The sequence below is a fragment of the Carcharhinus amblyrhynchos genome, chromosome 8, assembly GCF_965287045.1.
Source record: "Carcharhinus amblyrhynchos chromosome 8, sCarAmb.v2.hapA, whole genome shotgun sequence".
Taxonomy (NCBI): Eukaryota; Metazoa; Chordata; class Chondrichthyes; order Carcharhiniformes; family Carcharhinidae; genus Carcharhinus; species Carcharhinus amblyrhynchos.
The window spans coordinates 119490794-119511717 of record NC_137331.1 but is presented as its reverse complement, the minus strand read 5'-3'; the positions used below and the strand labels follow the sequence as shown (position 1 = coordinate 119511717).

At 42.8% G+C, this 20924-nt stretch overlaps 1 protein-coding gene across 9 annotated transcripts in view; it reads left to right on the top strand.

The window, feature by feature from the left end:
• The window catches only part of vps13b (vacuolar protein sorting 13 homolog B), a 942410-nt gene that overhangs the window by 222782 nt on the left and 698704 nt on the right, over positions 1–20924 (top strand). For all 9 annotated transcript variants that reach the window (XM_080194714.1, XM_080194711.1, XM_080194717.1 and 6 more), the window contains exon 16: positions 3608–3732. In XM_080194714.1, the coding sequence (XP_080050840.1) occupies positions 3608–3732 (125 nt within the window). The remainder of the gene's footprint in view (positions 1–3607; positions 3733–20924) is intronic.

Below are 20924 nucleotides of genomic sequence, written 5' to 3'. Positions count from 1 at the left end.
ATTTCTTTTGCTTGCAAAATGCCATGAAAAAGTTGTTGGTAATTACCCAAAATGTGTCTAATGAACAATATTGATTTGTGGGATTCAGCAAACAACTACAAATACGGTAGGATGAGAGAAGAATTGGCGAATGTGGACTGGGAGAGCGCGTTGGAGGGAGGGTCTGTTGAGGAGCAGTGGAGGATCTTTAAGGAGATCTTTCTTGGTGCTCAATGGAAATTTATTCCAATGGTCAAAAAGGATAGTAGGAGGAGAGGTAATAAGCCGTGGATAACGAAGGAGGTGAAGGAAAGTGTTAAACTAAAAGCGGAGGAATTTAGAGTAGCTAAGAGTAGTGGGCGAGAAGAGGATTGGGAGAGGTTTAAATGTCAACAAAGATTGACAAAGAAGTTGATAAGGAAGGGTAGGAGAAACTATGAAGCTGGGCTAGCGCTTAATATAAAAAAGGATAGCAAGAGTTTTTATAAATATATAAAAAGGAAGAGGCTGGCTAGGGTGAATGTTGGTCCTTTAGAGGATGAGAAAGGGGACCTAGTGGTAGGGGATGGGGATATGGCTAAGGTATTGAATAACTTTTTTGTTTCTGTCTTCACGGAGGAGGACGTGAATAATTTGCCGGGTGTTAGCGATGGAAAGGTGGTAGGACTGGAGGGTCTTAATGACATTACTGTTACTAGAGAGGCGGTGCTCGACAGACTGGAGGGGCTGATTGTGAACAAGTCCCCAGGACTGGATGGAATGCATCCGAGGGTTCTGAAAGAAATGGCGGAGGTGATAGTGGATGCCTTGGTGGTTATTTTCCAAACGTCGCTGGATTCCGGGGAAGTGCCGGATGATTGGAAAACGGCTAATGTTACGCCATTGTTTAAGAAGGGTGCCAGGCAAAAGGCGGGGAATTATAGGCCGGTTAGTTTAACGTCTGTGGTAGGTAAAATGTTAGAATCTGTCATTAAGGAGGAAATTGCGAGGCATCTTGAAGGGAATTGCTTGATAGAGCAGACGCAGCACGGTTTCATTAAAGGGAAGTCGTGTCTGACAAATTTACTGGAGTTCTATGAGGATGTGTCTAGGGCGGTGGATAGAGGAGAGCCGGTGGATGTGGTCTTTCTAGATTTTCAGAAGGCGTTTGACAAAGTACCTCACAAGAGGTTATTGCAGAAGGTCGAGGGACATGGAGTTGGGGGTAGGGTGTTAGCGTGGATAGAGGATTGGTTGTCAAATAGGAGGCAGAGAGTGGGGGTCAACGGGTGCTATTCGGATTGGCGGATGGTGACTAGTGGAGTGCCCCAGGGGTCGGTGCTGGGGCCTCAGCTTTTTACCATTTATATAGATGATCTGGAGGAGGGAACCGAGTGTAGAGTGTCGAAATTTTCTGATGACACCAAGATTGGGGGAACGGCAAATTGTGCGGAGGGTGTGGAGAGTCTGCAGAAGGATGTAGATAGGCTGGGCGAATGGGCCAGGAAATGGCAAATGGAATTTAATGTTGGCAAGTGTGAGGTGGTCCACTTTGGTAGGAAGAATGGTAGGAAGGACTATTACTTACGGGGCGAAAAACTGCAGCAGGCGACGGTGCAGAGGGACCTCGGGGTCCTTGTGCATGAGTCGCAAAAACCCAGCTTGCAGGTGCAGCAGGTGGTCAGGAAGGCGAATGGGATGCTGGCCTTCATAGCGAAGGGGATTGAATATAAAAGTAGGGAGGTCTTGCTGCAGCTGTATAGGGCATTGGTGAGGCCGCAACTGGAGTACTGTGTGCATTTTTGGGCGCCGCACCTGCGCAAAGATATTTTGGCCTTGGAGGGAGTGCAGAGGAGGTTTACTAGGCTGATACCGGAGTTGAGGGGGTTGAGCTATGAGGAGAGGCTGAATAAACTGGGCTTGTACTCGTTAGAGTTTAGAAGAATGAGGGGAGATCTCATTGAGACGCATAAGATGATGAATGGGATGGATAGGATAGAGGTGGAAAGACTCTTCCCGCTCAAAAAACAATAGGACTAGGGGGCACAGCCTCAAGATAAAAGGGGGGCGGTTTAGAACGGAGTTGAGGAGGAACTTCTTCACTCAAAGGGTGGTGAATCTCTGGAATTCTCTGCCCGTTGAAGTGGTGGAGGCTGCCTCGCTAAATATTTTTAAGACGCGGGTTGATGGGTTTTTGATAGGAGAGGGGATTAAGGGTTATGGGGAGAGGGCGGGAAAGTGGAACTGAGCAGCGACAGATCAGCCATGATCTTATTGAATGGCGGGGCAGGCTCGAAGGGCTGGATGGCCTACTCCTGCTCCTATTTCTTATGTTCTTATGTTCTTAACCCATTCTCTCATTAATGTGCACAGCTAGGATGTCTTCAGTTCATTTGAGTTATTGGGTAATTTTAACACTCCACCATCAAGAATGTCTCATCTTATTTTCAGTCATTCGCATTCTTTAAAAATTCTTTCTTCCATGTGAGAAACCTGATCTTTTACAGTAAAGCGACGTTTGGATGATTAGATTGTTTAATAAGTCCCAGCTGAAGTTTAATGCACTGAAATACAATTTGTGGAAGTACAGCTGGAATGTCTCGAGTACATCTTAATTGCTTTTTCTCGAGTTACAACAAATGTATGTTGCTTTCTGAGCATATATTTTTAAACCTTGTTCACACAATTTTACAAATTTACATTAAAGTGGAAAACATGACAAAGAGTAGCTATTTTTCCAAGATGGCACTGGTGCGAGGCAACTTCTTGCAAGCTGTGCCCAGCTTACCTTCTAATTCTATCTTTTACTCTCGTTCGATGCTTCTCAAACTTCATTCTATGACCGTAATACTACATTCTGCACTCTCTCATTTCCTTTTCTGTGAACGGTATGCTATGTCTGTAAAGCGCGCCAGAAACAATACTTTTCACTCTATGCTATTTGACAATAATAAATATGACACATATGACAATAATAAATCAAATCAAAAACAATTTCTGAAATTCCCATCAAGAAACACATTTCTTCCTCTAACATTACAAAAGTGATACCACTTAGTAGCAAGCATAATATTACTGGTAATTGTAGTGAATATTTAAAATTACTTTTGAATGCCAGTGACTGGGCTGCAGAAAAAAAATTGTGAAAACATTTCTGGAAAAAAAAATTGGATTTCAATCCCACTTAGTTGAAAGGCTGGTGTTGACAGGACATCCAGCATTTATTTTGATCTCTTGGCTAATCGAGGCACGTGCATATTTTGTCGCCTTGTTCCACACAGTGTTGCCTGTTCCTATTTTTGTTTTTTTTTGAAACCTGGAGAACTTTTGGTGGGATTATATTGCTATATCCAAATGGTGTTACCTGGATTTATTGAATCAAAACTAGCTGGGTTATATGATCATTGAAAACAATTACATTTTGAATTAATAATAGAAAAAGGAAAGGAGAAACTGGACTTTTTTGATGTTAAGCTTTGTTTAAGTGTCATGACTTTGAGATGTTAGGCAGACTAGGTGATGATGCAAGGATAGGGACAAGTGTTTAGTGTGCGTTCATTTTAAAGAAAATTGAAGTTGACATGTTTCATCCTGTCTTCATTAAACCTTTTCTTGTGCCGATTTGATCCTCTCTGCTTTGTTATTGCAGATATTTGGTTTCCAGGCAGGCCTGACCTCCTTGGATAGTGGAGGATCGTTCTGTCCTCCTGCCCCGGTCATCCCTCCTTTCAGCACAGCTTTTTATGGAAAATTACTTCGGCTTCCATCATACTGGTGAGTTGACATCCATTCTGAATGCACTGGAGGCAGTTAATTTTACTGTATTGGTCTCATTCATCAATATCTTTGCTCTATTCATTGGCGTTTAACATTGAATGGCTGAGTAATGACAGAATGAATGTTGAAGTTACAATGTTTTAATAAATTTGTAAATTCTATGTTATGAAATACGTAAGTATTCACTTGGAATTGTAGCCCGAAGTACTTTCAACAACCAAATTCGAAATGTGCATGCATTACTGCAGTCATGTACACCAAATCTCCTATATAAATGTATATATAAGGTCACACACTGTTCAGAAAATGACGTTTCACTTAATTGGTTGTACCTCAATGGTATACTTGTCCACCTCCAACACAGCTTGCTTTGCTCTTCAATTCTGCTTTTCATAACTACAGAGTTTACGCGATTTTATGCAATGCTTGTACAAGGGTCAACGCTGAAATGTTCTCATGTGAATGAATAGTCCACTTTCCTCCAGTGCCTATTTCAAATAACTCTGTTCTTAATTAGGAGTATTTTTAGTAGTTCTTTGGAAGTGTAGAAGACAATGGAAATGTTAACACAAATACCATTGACATGACCAATTTTAGACCAATTAGTTTGTTTGAACAGCTTAGAAATGGGATCTGAGGAGCTGAGCTATTCCAGCCATACGGGCTTTGCTCAGAGTGGAGAGATTTTCAGGCTTATGTCGAGTGCTTGAGCTAAATCCTGCCAGTATCCACTGCTTTGCTCAAAGATCCATTCTTTATGCTTCTTTCTTGACAGCTAGTGCTGGCAGACTGTTCCATCTTGGAAGGGGATAGGGGAGATTGATTTTCTCCAGGTGCATCTACCTTCCAGCTGGTTAGCACTGGGGAGCAGTAACAGTGATCCAGTGATCTCGAGCTCACTTGTAAGCCCCCTTCTTCCAGTATGCCTGAGTTCAGTTAATGTAGCTCAAATCAGTAATTGAACCTGGGGGATTTCCTGGTCTCTGTGGCTGAGTACCACAGCGAGTTGTTTTACCCATTTAGCCATCTGTGGAGCTTCAAAAATTGTTTTCCAGTGAAATATTGGTTTCCCAAAACTCTAGTAATTTCTTTCAGTAAAGAATTTGCTTTTAGCAGAAGTTGTTGCAGGTTTACATATTTACCAGGAATCTCCAGCAGTGTTGACCATAGTATATCAGAAGGTGCACTGTTTTATAAGAATTGGACCATTATACCATGTAATGCACAATATGTACTTATTTGCTGCCAATATGCAGCTGACCTCTCTGAGGCCACAAAGTCTCTCAGCTCCAAATTGGCACTTTCCAATGGTAATTCAAGAGTTTGTTTGTTTTCATACCCTCTTTCTCTTGAAAGAAGAAGGCTTCAATGTCTTCGCTTGCTGAAGAGTAGTGGATTCCGTGAAGCCACCTTCTACTGCTGTAACCAGCACGGAATAATACTGCCCTCTCCGAGGGGTATCTCTCTGGATCCCAATCCAGAATTTAAAATAATAGCTGAATCTGTCTCTGCTCACTGGTATTGTTTGAAGAGGTGGACTGTATATCTTTGACTCAGGCAGGAATGCAACTACAATGCTCAAAGGCTTGCTCCTTAATTAGAGCGTAGTTCTTCATGCTGGCAACAGCAGTGAATTATTGGCTTTGCTTTTATAATTTAAAGATTGCTTTCACGTGTATCAAGATATGATGTCTAAAATGTAGTGGATCAAATGCTTTACATTCTTACACTCTCACTCAGTCACATTCAGTCACTCTTTTTTCTTGTTTTTCTCATTGGAAGTTTTGTGAACTAATGGTAATTTAGTAAAATTAACCTTATATTTGAATATATAAAACCAAAGGCTTTACTGAAGAATGAATTGTATTCAGAATTTCTAAGTATTTACAATTAGGCTAGTTACATTTCCTCTGGACTTATCTCAGGAATAAAAATGTTATTTAATTATGGGTCAGAATTCTCTATTCTTGCATGCCCCACTACTACCAGTGAGAACGGAGAATTTGGCACTCAATTAAATCTCCGTTTACAGCAGCGAGACCAGATAATACCATCCGCAGGCGAGATTGGAGAATTCCTTGTTGTCAAATAAAGACTTCTGACTTGCCATAGATCTATAGGACCTCTACAAGCATGACAATATTTGAGGAAGTAACCTAAATGTCTCTTGTAATTTCTCTAACTGTTGGTAAGTTTCAGCACAAACCTCAGCCTCTGATCAATTTACTAATGAATTGCTTCACTTTGGATTCAAGAAAATGGATTAGATCTGATGAAGGCTTTTTAAAAATACACTGACAACCCCCCTCCTCCCAACTCATACAGGGCTCCACAAATACTTCAGGCAACTTTCAGCCTCTAATGATGTGATTGTTATTTGTATTTATTAACAGAAAATTATTCTCGCATTATCCTTTCATTACTTGAAAGAGCTGAAGTTGATATTTGAAAATTATATGTGCCATTGCATTTTTTGGTTTATTGGGTTTCCATTTATTAAAATGGAGATAGACAGATTATCAATATTGGATATCCTAATGGGTGCACAATAGGTAAGGATGGGTATCGAGTATTACAAAAACCAAAACAGGTAGATGGAATTAAAATACAGACATTACATGAACTATGATCTGCAAAGAAACAAATCTAGAGGCTGAATGACGCACTATTATTCCTATGTTACTGCGTATCTGGACAGGGAAGGGACTTTGGTTGGAGAATAATAGCATAGGCACGATGGGCTGAATGGCCTTGTTCAATGCTACAATTTCTATGCTTCCCTTTACGTGTGGTAGCAGTTAACATTTGTCACCAGTTGGTGGTGTCTTAGTTGTTGGTTTGATATTTATTCACCAGATGGTGGTGGTGCAATTGGAGAATTGAGACGAACGTAATTACATAATAACGTGTAAAATAATGCTCTGTAAGAAGTCGCTTGTCAGCTTGTCAGTTGGATTATTGAAGTTCATAGATAACGACATTTTTTTGCAAAAACAGATGATTGAAAGACTTAGAAGTATACTTTTTGTGCACCTGTTTTCATTTGAGCCTTTAAAATTTGCTTTGCTCTTGATCTTGATAGTGTCAAGATAATGAAAAGTTGACTATGAAAAGATTACTAGAATTTCATGTCTGGAAGCTATTCTTGCATGATGAACTATACAGATGAACAGTGAGGGCTGTAAAAGCAAGTTACTTCACAAGAATGTGTTGCTCTCAGCACCCTGAAATTCATTTTGGATTAGTGAGACTGGGGCATTTTTGCTTCAGTGTACATTCCAATAATTATAATGAAAATAAACATTTCAACACATTGGAATAGGTTTTGCTTTCTTTTTTGAAGATCGCAAATGAGATTCATATCATGGGTTATGCTGGTCAAATTCACCAGTAACCTACTTCATATCCTACATCTCATTGTAACGTGTTTTATTGTTTTTACAGTGACCTATTCAAAGTTTTCTTTCTCCTCTCTTCACATTGGTAACTTGTATTATTCTGAAGGTTCTTATAGCCCTTAGGTTCCTGAATCAAGTGGCATGCTTAATGTGTTTAAGGATGGTGAGGGCCGATGCGTTATTTGCCTTATAATGAGGCTTTAGTAGCTGAACTCATCAGAGCCCTTACCCAAAAGAACATCCACTCTTGGCCAATCGCATGAATCTCCATGACTGCACTAAGCCAGATTAATTGTTGATTCACCTGATACCACTCGTGATGTTCGATGTCTTGGTATGCAAGACTGGTATTTTAATCATATATTTAACTACAGATCTATGACTAGAATAACTATAACAATATGTTTGAAACTTCCTGTTGTGTAACTTTAGACATTTCCTGTACAGTACTATCTGTAGTTTATAAGGTGTCCATGATGTAGAGATGCTGGCATTGGACTGTGATGGACAAGGTGAGAGGTCACACAAAACCAGATTCTAGTCCAACAGGTTTATTTGAAATCACAAACTTCTGGAGCACTGCTCCTTCGTCAGGTGAAGTGGAGCGAGGTGCATAGGCATAGAATATATAGATGCAGTGATGATAGCCTGACACTAACAGATAATCAAGAGTGTCAAAGGATAAGTACAGACAGTGTAGGCCAGCTGAGTAATGAAGTCTTTACAAGGAATCATGAGTGCTAACAGACAAAAGCAAGCAGTTAAGTATAATCAGTATGTGTAAAGTGTCGACAGGCTGTACAACAAGTTAAGGGATGACCTTAGAACTGATTGTTTAAGGCAGAGAGATAATTACAAACAAAGAGTAAGATGGTACTAAACACTATGATCATCACCTGCCATCAAGATAAGCATGGTGTCAAAACGGGACAGTCAGGGAGATGTTTCTCCCACAGAACAATATGGTGGGATTACAAGTAGTGTGACATGAACCTGAGATCCTGGTTGAGGCCATTGTCATAAATGCGGAACTTCACTATCAGTTTTTGCTCAGCGATTCTGTGTTGTCGTCTGTCTCGAGGGCAACCTTAGAGAATGCTTACTTTGAATATTGGAGGCCGAATGTCCTTGGCCACTGAAGTGTTCTCTGACTGGGAGGGAACACTCCTGCCTGGTGATTGTTGCACACTGTCTGTTCATCCACAGTTGTAGTGTTTATGTTGTCTCGCAGATGTACCATGCCCCAGGGCATCCTTTCCTGCCCCAGTAAGTATCCCGGCCACAGGATCAACTTCGTTGAACTCTGTTGATTTTCTTTTAAGGCACACCCCATTTTCTTTAGTCAATATGAGCTCTTATTCTTGAATTCTGTGCACGGCAGGAATACTAAGTTGGATCCATTCTTCCTAATCACATAATTTTAAAGTTAAAGTTTATTTATTTGTCACAAGTAGGCTTACAGTCATATTGTAATGAAGTTACTGTGAAAACCCCCTAGTCACCACACTCCAGCACCTGTTCGGGTACACTGAGGGAGAATTTAGCAAGGCCAATGCACCTAACCTGCACATTCTTAGATAGTGTGAAGAAATTGGAGCACCCGGAGGAAACCCACATAGAATGGGGAGAATGTGCAACCTCCACACAGACAGTGACCTAAGCCTGGAATTGAACCTGGGTCCCTAGCGCTGAGAGGCAGCAGTGTTAATCACTATGTCACCCCTGCCACCGTGCCACTAAAAACTTCAATTCTATCCTGCTTCATTCTTCTGAGGAAGAAAAGATGCAGAATAATTGAACTTTCCTTACAAATGAGCAACCCAGAGACCTGAATTCAAATTCAACCCTGGTACTTGTAAAAAGGAATTCAATAAATCTGATAATTTGTGGGTTGGCATCAGAGATGTAATAAAAACTGGATTATCATAAAAACCCAGCTGAATCACTAATATCCTCCAGTAAAGCAATCTGGTTCCCATACCTGGTCTGTCTTACGTCTGATTGTCTGATATTGAATACATTGTCTGAAGACGGGAATCCGTTTCCAGAAAAATCTTAATTTAACAATGATGCATGAGGTGATGAAGAAAAGATAGAGAAAAATAACCAGGACAATCTTGCAATCTTGGAGCTTTCATCCGTAAAATGTTTACTACCAGGCTGAAGACGTGTTGTTTGGCAAGGGTTTGAAAAATTGAGAAGGAGCGGGCCTACGATCTTTACCTTGTAAAGGCAGTGGTTTCTTGAGGCAAGAAGGTTATTGACTAAATCACACGAGAAAATGACTTGAGTAAGAAATCAAGGACAAATATGCAATTATGTTTGACTTCATTGCATCTGAGAAATGTAGCAGAATGGCCATTGTTATGTTGGCAGACACATTGTCTGTACTTTTAAGACTTGATTACCCTGTAAAGACTTGCATTCCAACCATTATCCTGTAAATTGAGCTTGTGTCTATATATACTCTGTTTGTGAACACAACTTCTACTCACCTGATGAAGGGGCAATGCTCTGAAAGCTTGTGCTGCCAAATAAACCTGTTGGACTTTAACCTGGTGTTGTGAGACTTTTTAATGACACAATTTATGCCAGAGAAGTGTCATAAACTGCAAAATTCCCTCTTTTCTTAGTTTGTTGGTGTTCTCAAATCCATCTGAATCTCCCATTGATATTGGATTAATATGTTGTCTGGGGGAGGTGGAGGAATGGCTCATCCTGTCAGTACTCCATTGAAGTTTCAGTCTAGATTGTGAGCAGAATTCTCTGGTCTCCCTACTGTAGCTTTCTCAAGGCGAAAGACAGCACGCTGTTGGCCAGCAGTGGGATGTTCTAGTTCTGATCCCCATGCCATCAGAAAATCTACAGCGGGGGTGCACCATTGGCAGCATCAGAGGGTCCCGCTGACATGAACAGCCAGAAAGTTCTGGCTTACATGTTCAATACCTGCATTAAGGCTTGAATCAACAATCTGTTGACTCTGAAATAAAAGTGACACAGCCCTTACATGGTAGTTTCTTCTTTGGCTTGGTGTCCATTTTTGCCTGATAACTCTGTGAAGTGCCTTGGGATATTTTCAGGGTACTTATAAATCCTAGTTTTTAGAACATAGAACACTACAGCACAAACAAGCCCTTCGGCCCACGAGTTGCACCGATCACATCAACACCTACCAATCCATAGACCTATCTATAACCCCCAATCCCATTAAATCCCATATACTCATCCAGAAGTCTTTTAAAAGACCCCAGCGAGTTCGCCTCCACCACCACTGACAGCAGCCGATTCCATTCACTCACCACCCTCTGAGTGAAAAACTTACCCCTAACATCGCTTCTGTACTTGCCTCCCTGCACCTTCAATCTGTGTCCTCTCGTAGTGACCATTTCAACCCGGGGAAATAGCCTCTGAGAATCCACCCTATCTATTCCTCTCAACATTTTATAAACTTCTATCAGGTCGCCTCTCAACCTTCGTCTCTCCAGGGAAAAGAGTCCCAGCTCCCTCAACCTAACTTCATAAGGCATGCCTCCCAGTCCAAGCAACATCCTTGTAAATTTCCTCTGTACCCTTTCAATAGCTTCTACGTCCTTCCTATAGTGAGGCGACCAGAACTGCGCACAGTACTCCAAATGAGGCCTGACAAGGGTCTTATAAAGTTGCAGCATTACCTCCCGATTCCTAAACTCAATCCCTCGATTAATGAAGGCCAGTACACCATACGCCTTCTTGACCACATCCTCCACCTGCGAGTCCGATTTAAGAGTCCTGTGGACCCGCACCCCAAGATCCTTCTGCTCTTCAACACTACTAAGACTCCTGCCCTTGATAGTGTACTCGTTCATCCCATTGGTCCTGCCAAAATGGACGACTACACATTTATCCGCGTTGAATTCCATCTGCCACTTCTCCGCCCAGTCCTGCATCCTATTTATGTCCTGCTGCAACTTCTGACATCCCTCCAGACCATCCACAACACCACCGACCTTCGTGTCATCAGCGAACTTACTAACCCATCCCTCCACTTCCTCATCTAGGTCATTTATGAAAATGACAAACAACAACACCTAGAACAGATCCCTGGGGCACTCCACTGGTGACTGACCTCTGTTTGTAATTTTTGTAAATGATCTGGATGAGGGTGTAGTTGGGTGGATCAGTAAATTTGCTGATGACACCAAAGTTGGAGGTGTGGTAGATAGTGAGGAAGGGTGTCTTAGTTTACAGGGAGACTTGGACAGGTTGCAGAGCTGGGCCGAGAGGTGGCAGATGGAGTTTAATGAGGAGAAGTGTGAGGTAATTCACTTTGGCAGGAATAACAGATGTGTAGAGTATAGGACTAACGGTAGGACTCTGAATAGTGTGGATGAACAGAGGGATCTAGATGTATGTGTACATAGATCCCTGAAAGTTGGGAATCAAGTAGATAGGGTTGTTAGGAAGGCATACAGTGTCTTGGCGTTTATTGGTAGGGGGATTGAATTTAGGAGCCGCAGCGTCATGTTGCAACTGTACAAAACTCTGGTGCGGCCGCACTTGGAGTATTGTGTGCAGTTCTGGTCCCCACATTATAGGAAGGATGTGGAGGCTTTGGAGAGGGTGCAGAGGAGGTTTACCAGGATGTTGCCTGGTATGGAGGGGATGTCCTATGAGGAGAGACTGAGGGATTTGAGGTTGTTTTCATTAGAAAGAAGGCGGCTAAGAGGGGACCTTATTGAAACATATAAGATGATTAGAGGTTTAGATAGGGTGGACAGTGATAGCCTTTTTCCTCGGATGGAGAAAGCTAGCACGAGGGGGCATAGCTTTAAATTAAGGGGTGGTAGTTATAGGACGGATGTCAGGGGTAGGTTCTTTACCCAGAGGGTGGTGAGGGATTGGAATGCCCTGCCTGCTGCAGTTGTAAATGCGCCTAGTTTGGGGGCGTTTAAGAGATCGTGGATAGGTTTATGGATGGAAAGGGATTGGTTTAGGTTAGAGGGTCATAGCTTTTTAACTGGTCGGCGCAACGTCGTGGGCCGAAGGGCCTGTTCTGCGCTGTTATGTTATATGCAGAAAAAGACCCATCCACAACCACTCTCTGCCTTCTGCAGGCAAGCCAGTTCTGGATCCACAAGGCCAAAGCCCCTTAGATCCCATGCCCTCTCACCTTCTCAAGAAGTCTTGCATGGGGGACCTTATCAAACGCCTTGCTGAAGTCCATGTACACCACGTCCACTGCACTTCCTTTGTCAATGTGTTCAGTCACATTTTTGAAGAACTCAACTAGGCTCATAAGGCACGACCTGCCCTTGACAAAACCATGCTGACTATTTCTGATCATGTCAAATCTCTCCAAATGCTCGTAAATCTTGTCCTCAGAAGCCTCTCCATCAGCTTACCAACCACTGAGGTCAGACTCACCGGTCGGTAATTTCCCGGGCTATCTCTGTTCCCTTTCTTGAAAATAGGAACCACATCCGCAATCCTCCAATCTTCCGGAACCTCTCCCGTCTCCATTGACGACGCAAGGATCATCGCCAGGGGCTCTGCAATCACCTCCCTCACCTCCCACAGTATCCTGGGGTACATCCCATCTGGTCCCAGCAACTTATCTATCTTGATAGAATTCAAAAGTTCTAACACATCCTCTTCCTTAATATCCACATACTCAATCTTTTCCATCTGCTGCAAATCCGTAGCAAAATCTCCCAGATCAGTTTCCATTGTGAATACTGAGGCAAAGTACTCATTAAGCACCTCTGCCATTTCTTCTGGTTCCACACAGACCTTTCCCCCTTCACCTTTTATAGGTCCCATCCCTTCTCTTCTCATCCTTTTACTTTTCACACATTTATAGAAGGCCTTGGGATTCTCCTTAATCTTACCCGCCAAGGTCTTCTCATGACCCCTTCTGGCTCTCCTGATTTCCCTTTTAAGCTCCTTTCTGCAATCCTTATACTCCTCAAGATCCTTAACATCTCCTAGCTCCCTGAACCTTTTGTACACCTTCCTTTTCCTCCTGACTAGGTTCACCACAGCCTTCGTGCACCACGGTTCCCGCGACCTACCAAAACCTCCTTGTCTCATCGGAACGTTGTCATGCAGAGCTCCAGACAAACATTCCTTGAATATCCACCACCTTCCTTCGGTACTTTTCCCTAAGAACGCCTCCTTCCAGTTTATTTGTCCAAGTAACTTCCTGACGTCTTCGTATTTCCCCTCACTCCAGACAAACACCTTCCTAGCCTGCCTGATCCTATCTCATTCCAATGCAACTGTGAAGGAAATAGAATTATGATCACCATTCCCAAGATGCTCTCCTACCGAGAGATCCATCACCTGTCCTGGTTCACTCACCAGTACCAGGTCAAGTACAGCCTCTCCGCTCGTAGGCTTATCCACGTACTGTGTCAGGAAACCTTCCTGAACACACCTAACAAACTCCTCCCCATCCAAACCCCTTACCCTTGGGATATTCCAATCGATGTTTGGGAGATTGAAGTCTCCCATCACGACAACTCTGTTATTACTACATCTCTCCAGAATCTGTTTCCCTATCTGCACCTCAACTTCCCTGTCACTATTGGGCGGCCTATAGAATACACCCAGCAAAGTTTTCGACCCTTTGCTGTTCCTAACTTCCACCCACAGAGACTCTGTAGATTGTCCCTCCATGGCATCCTCCTTCTCTGCAGCCATGACACTGTCCCTGATCAACAGTGCCACTCCACCATCTCTTTTGCCTCCCTCCCTGTCCTTCCTGAAGCATCTGAATCCTGGCACCTGAAGTACCCTGTCCTGTCCCTGAGACATCCAAGTCTCCGTAATGGCCACCACAACACATTCCCAAGCAGCAATCCACGCCCTAAGCTCATCTACCTTATTCACTACAGTCCTGGCGTTAAAATAGATACACTTCAGCCCCTCAGTCTGGGCATTTCCCTTCTCCACCCCCTGTCTAACCTCCCTCTCATACTGCCTGCAGTCCTTCCCTACCTGGGAGCTAACCTCCTCAGTCCCAGTCTCCCCATCACAATTCCCTCCCCCCATCCTTTCTAGTTTAAAGTTGTATTGTTACAGCACAGAAGGAGGCCATTTGACCACTGTATCTGCACTGGCTCTCCAAACGAACATCATGACTTAGTTCTATTCCCCTGACTTTTACCCATAATCATGCACATTGTTTCTATTCAAGTAATCATCTAATGCCCTCTTGAATTCCACAATTGAATTGGCTTCCATCACACTTCCAGACAATGCATTCCAGACCTGAACCACATGCTTTGTGAAAAAGTTTTTTTCTCGTATTGCATTTGCTTCTTATGCGAATCTGTAAAAGTGGCTTAGAGTCAAATTCTCTCTGAAGGGCCTTGGGACATTTCACTATCTTAAAAATACTATGAAAATGTAGCTCGTTCATTTAACTATTTTTAATTGGCTCAGCTGGATTGATTTGGCTGTCAGATAACAGCACTGTGGGTGAACCTACACCAATCAGAACGCAACAGTTCTAAATGGCAGCTCGTTACTACCTTCTCAAAGGCAATCAGGGTCATGGGAAACATGAGGTTGGTTTTTACAAGGGGCATCAAGAAGGAAAGTTGACACCCTCGGTGGGAGGAAACTCCACCCTGGACAACCTTTGCAGTCCTAGCAGCGTCAGACGGTTGTGCAGTTTAAACCTGTGGTGTGTATGTGAATTGATTCTTTATACAGAATCTGTAAATAACATTTTGTTGGCCAATGCAGCTACTTACTATTAATTTGTATCATTTAAGGAAGCAGTATTATATAGGAACCTGAAGTTTTCCCTCAACGCTAAAATTGTTGGCTGCAATTTTCTCAAAATTGGGAGGTTTTCCTTGCCCATTTTCCCAGTGAAGAAAGTGATGAGAGTTTACGACACTCCATCAAGTACAGAGGCTGTAACTTGATTCCTGTTAGTAGAGCGGGGCGGAGCCTATTCCCGTCGGGAAGCCAGCTGCAGATTGCTAGAGGTGCTAATGTGCATTTGCTCTGATCTCCTAGTTTGCTGTGTACAATATTGGGAGGACTATCAACATCCACCCAAATGAACATTGCCCCATTCCCCCCATGGGCTCTTCCCCGTCCCCCCTCACCCCAAACCCGATCACTGGCACCCCCAGAAAGTTGGCACTCCTTTCCCCTCCTCCCTGATTGCCACCCTATTCCCTCCCATGATTGCTGGCCCGAACCCCTGATCATTGTCTCCTGATTGGCGGACCAACCCCTGATCATCAGCCTCCTGATTGGCAGACACCTCCCTTCCCCACCGAATATTGGCTCCAACCCCCAAGCAATGGCCCCAACTCCTGATTGGAGGCCTCACTGACCAGCAGAGTTCTCCTTCCCTCCCATCCTACAGGCGTTCCTGCCTTCCTATAGAGCTCCCCCTGACTCTGCCCCTCAGACCTGCTTGTGGCACCGCCCAGTGCCTGTGGGGCAGTGCCAGCCTGGCACTGCCAAGGGACACTGCGTGCCCCTGCCCCGACCATCCAGGAAGTTTCAACAACCTCTGGTCTCACGGGCGAGACCATTACATCTGATTCCCACTGGTGAGGAACATCTATACTCCTTGTCGGTGATGACCTCCTCTGGTGAGGTTGGAAAGCTGAGTGAATCTGGACTATTATGTCATAGAATCTTAGAGAGCAGAAGAGACTGTTCGATCCATTGAATCTGCACTGACAAGTGAGAAACACCTGAACTCCCACCTAATAGCATTTACTACTACTTGGCCCGTTACCTCGAATGTTATGATGTGCCAAGTATTTAAGGGATGCAAGGCAACCTGCCTCTATCACCCTCCCAGGCAACGCATTCCAGACCGCCACCACCCTCCGGCAGAAGAGGCCACCCCCCCCACCCCCACAAACCACCTGCCCCATACCTTGAACCTGTGTCCTCTCATGACTGAGCTTTCAACTAAGGGGAACAGAAGCTCCCTATCCACTCTGTCCATGAATCTCATAATCTTGTACAAGTCCCAAGCTCACTAATGACATGAAAATGATCGAGTGAATATTTAAATAAGCAAGGAGCATGAGGCTGCTTACGCCAGCAGAATAGGGCCGGTAGTATCAGGAGAGATGAGAAGTTGGGCATGGACCTGATTTTTCACCTCTCGCTCATATTTCCTACCCCGTGACATTACTCGATTAGTGCAGCTGGGCGGAAAACACTGCCTAACAAGTTTGCATGTAAATAAATGGAGTTGATGAAATTGAAGCTTTGAAGCGTCTTCTCTGAAAGTGATTATTGTGCATGGCAGTTGTTGAGATGCTCGTGAATATTGCAGAATAAGAGGCAACTTGGACCATCGCGTCGGTGCTGGCTTTCTGAAAGAATTGCTCATTCGTTCCACTCCCATGCTCATTCCCCCAAGTGCGGAATACTTTTCCTTTTATACATTACAAATATATTTTTTAAAAAATTAAATGGTGTGGAGGTGAGACATTTCTGTTTCAATGTGTGACTCACACTCATGCCAAAAAAAAAGATTGTGTAAGTAAAACATTAGGGGATTCAAAACACTCCTGGTGGAATGTTAGACTGACTTCATAAATCTCTTTCTGTGTTGTGTTCTTATTTCCTTTCGTTATGTCCCTCCTTAGCACAGCTGCATAATTTGAATAAGTAAATGGACTGCCCACTCAAGTGACAAGGTTCATTATCTGGAGTTCATAACCTGTAATGAACAGAGTAGCTGTGCAAATAACTTGGGTGTGAAATGAAGTAAATAAAAGCCCAGCTGAAATGAATCAACCTTCATCTGAATTATATAAAACTCAGCATGCGTACTTTGGCCCATGCAGGGAGAGGAAGAGATATTCTACCTGCATAACTGGTATTACCATTAAACTAGAACTCCCTTTTAAAATGCCCCATCTGGATAACATTGATACCTTGAATTGTGAATGAGTCAAAAAAAAACCATTGAAGTCTCTCCACTTGATTCAGTTGTTATCTGAAAATAAAATGATAGAATGTTTTTGTTGAGCCGAGGATTACAGAAACATTTGCTTTATATTTAACTGCCCTTCCGACCTGGGCTTTTATTTTTAAACGAGAGATTAAAGACACCTTTAAATGATACAGTGCCTATTTTGCAATCGTAATTACCGTCAATTGGAAGTTGTGTTCTTGAACAATGTACATTATTGCAGTTGGGGCGCACTTTGATTTCTTCAGTTTGTTTAAACAAGATAAACTATCCATGTACTGAGACTTTTATGACCATTGAGTCATAATGATGACTAATTCACATTGTCTGTACGTAAACATTTGGAGAAAATGCCATACAATCATCTAAAATGATCCATGTTCGTTTGAAGTGAAGACAAACACAATTTGAATTTTGCCTGTGTTAGCACACTTAGGATCAGCATTCATTAAATTATTTATTCCTCAATTAAGACCTCATACAAAATTTTGACGCTCAAATTCCAGCGGTTTTCTAATTTTGTTCCAGGTGGATATAAAATAGAACCTTTTTTTTTGTCCCAGCTAATACAGTCTGCGTTAACTGCCTTCTGGTTAAATAGCATGTCAACATAAATTGTACAGCAAATAATAAGCTATACAGCTTGTTCAGTTCTACATATGTGTTATATTTGCTTGTAAAGTGTGACTTTTTAATTTATATCTGGTTACAAAAGGCCCACTTGTATAATTGACACTTGTTAAAATCTGCTCATTAAAAATTGAGGCTAAATGGTTTAATGGCACATGCCATGGTTTTGAATAGCAACAGTCTTAAACTTGTCTCATGATTGCTGTGGAACACAAGGCTAAGTTTACTGATTCCAATTCAACAGTTGGGCTGTAAATCCATTCAAGCATACAAAAAGCTACTCATCAGTTGACCTTGTTGATATGTATCTGACCACCTGAAAGTCTTGAAGAAAATAGTGTTGACAAACTATTTCGTCCTCTCTGTATACAGAATTATGGGCTTTCCTTTTGGCATGTATTCTTGGCCTGTTTTGGAAAAATGTGGATGGGTTTGAGATTATGTAGAGTGGAAAATTTGAAGTATCCAGAAGAATATCAAAATATCAATATGAAGGTCATAAAAGCACCAATGAGAGTTTCAGCAGGAGATGGTTGAAGGTAGGGGAGGAGGCAAGTGATATTGTGGAGGTGGGGCTGGGATGCTTTGGTGATTGTAGCTATGGGGAGGCGATGGCTTAGTGGTATAGTCGCTAGACTATTAATCCAGAAACACCACGACAGCTGGTGGAATTTGAATTCAAATAAAAAAGTCTGGAATTAAGAATCTACTGACAACCATGAAACCATTGTCGATTGTTGGAAAAACCCATCTGATTCACTAATGTCCTCTAAGGAAGGAAATCTGCCGACCTGGCCAACATGTAACTCGAGCCACAGCATTGTGGTTGATTCTAAACTGCCCTTCCGAGGGTATGTAGAAATGGGCTAGTGCTGGTCAGCCAGCAATGCCCATGTCCCACAAATGAATGAAACAAAAAAAATGTATCGGAAGCTCAATATGGGGTCAAGTAAGGATTAAAAAGAAAGAAATTCTTGCATTTGTGTGGTGCCTTAGGAATTCATTGAGTCCCTTTGTGCTTTATAGCCAATCTAAGTACTTTTGAACTTTAGTCATAGTTGTAATGTAGCCAATGATGCTGGGATGAGGATGATTAAATTTGAGACCAGCATTCCAACTTCAAGTTTTGGCACTGCATTGTTATTTAGCACTTTATCATTGATGAAGATATACATCCTGCAAGCAATATAGAGCTAGATTTCATGCACACAACACAATTGATTAGCTGATATGCTACTGATGTAATGATGATGGGGGAGTCCAGAACCAGGGATCATGGTTTGAGGATAAGGGAGGAAAGAACTGAGGTGAGGAGAAATTTTTTCACCGAGAGGGTGGTGAATGTGTGTAATTCGCTACTGCAGAAAGTAATCGAGGCCAAAATGTTGTCTGATTTCAAGAAGAAATTAGATATAGCTTTTGGAGCTAAAGGGATCAAGGGATATAGAACATAGAACATTACAGCGCAGAACAGGCCCTTCGGCCCACGATATTGCGCCGACCAGTTAAAAAGCAATGACCCTCTAACATAAACCAATCCCTTTCCATCCATAAACCTATCCATGGATCTCTTAAACGCCCCCAAACTAAGCGCATTTACAACTGCAGCAGGCAGAGCATTCCAATCCCTCACCAACTTCCGGGTAAAGAACCTACCCCTGTCATCCGTCCTATAACTACCACCCCTTAATTTAAAGCTATGCCCCCTCGTGCTAGCTTTCTCCATCCGAGGAAAAAGGCTATCACTGTCCACCCTATCTAAACCTCTAATCATCTTATATGTTTCAATAAGGTCCCCTCTTAGCTGCCTTTCTAACGAAAACAACCTCAAACCCCTCAGTCTCTCCTCATAGGACCTCCCCTCCATGCCAGGCAACATCCTAGTAAACCTCCTCTGCACCCTCTCCAAAGCCTCCACATCCTTCCTATAATGTGGGGACCAGAACTGCACACAATACTCCAAGTGCGGCCGCACCAGAGTTTTGTACAGTTGCAACGTGACGCTGCGGCTCCTAAATTCAATCCCCCTACCAATAAACGCCAAGACACTGTATGCCTTCCTAACAACCCTACCTACTTGATTCCCAACTTTCAGGGATCTATGTACACATACACCTAGATCCCTCTGTTCATCCACACTATTCAGAGTCCTACCGTTAGCCCTATACTCTACACATCTGTTATTCCTGCCAAAGTGAATTACCTCACACTTTTCCGCATTAAACTCCATCCGCCACCTCTCGGCCCAGCTCTGCAACTTGTCCAAGTCTCCCTGTAAACTATGACACCCTTCCTCACTATCTACCACACCTCCGACTTTGGTGTCATCAGCAAATTTACTAATCCACCCAACTATACCCTCATCCAGATCATTTGTAAAAATTACAAACAGCAGTGGCCCCAAAACAGATCCCTGAGGCACACCACTTGTAACAACTCCATGACGAATATTTACCATCAACCACCACCCTCTGTCTCCTATCTGCTAGCCAATTCCTGATCCAAGTACCTACATTACCCCCAATCCCATACATCTGCATTTTCTGCAGAAGCCTTCCATGGTGAACCTTATCAAATGATGCAGTGGAAGGGGGGAATCAAGATATTGAATTCGATGATCTGCCATGATCAAAATAAATGGTGGAGCAGGCTCAAAGGGCCGAATGGCCTACCCTTGCTTCTTGCTTCTATGAATGACCCTTTTCTTATTTACCTATTTATTCTAAAGCAGAATTAAATCTGTTTTCTGCAGATGGATATTTCTGTCTCTTAGAAGTTATATCTGGTAAATTTGCAATTTCATCCCATTAATTTGAACAAACTGAAGAAAATGTTCCAAAGTTTAATTAGCCTTTTAAACAGGGATATTAGTTCCTGTGCATTAAATTGCCTTGTGTGATTCAAAGCATGATTTGGTGTTAGCTGTGCTCAGTTGTTAGCACTTTCACTTCAAAGTCACACTGCAGGGACTTAACATTTGTAAAGTGGAATACTGAGGGAGTGCTGCACTGTCGGAGTTGACATCTCTTGATGAACCATTAGAGAAGATGGTGCCATAGTTCCCGTGGCTGTGAGTATGGTAAAAGGAGCCCAGAGGTTGACTATGTGCCAAAAGGGAGCCCCCATTCCAAGCACCGTACTCCAAGTGGCTTTGGGTGCGGCCTGCCATCATTCACAATAATTGCCGCTTGTGAGAAAATGCTGTCAAGATATCT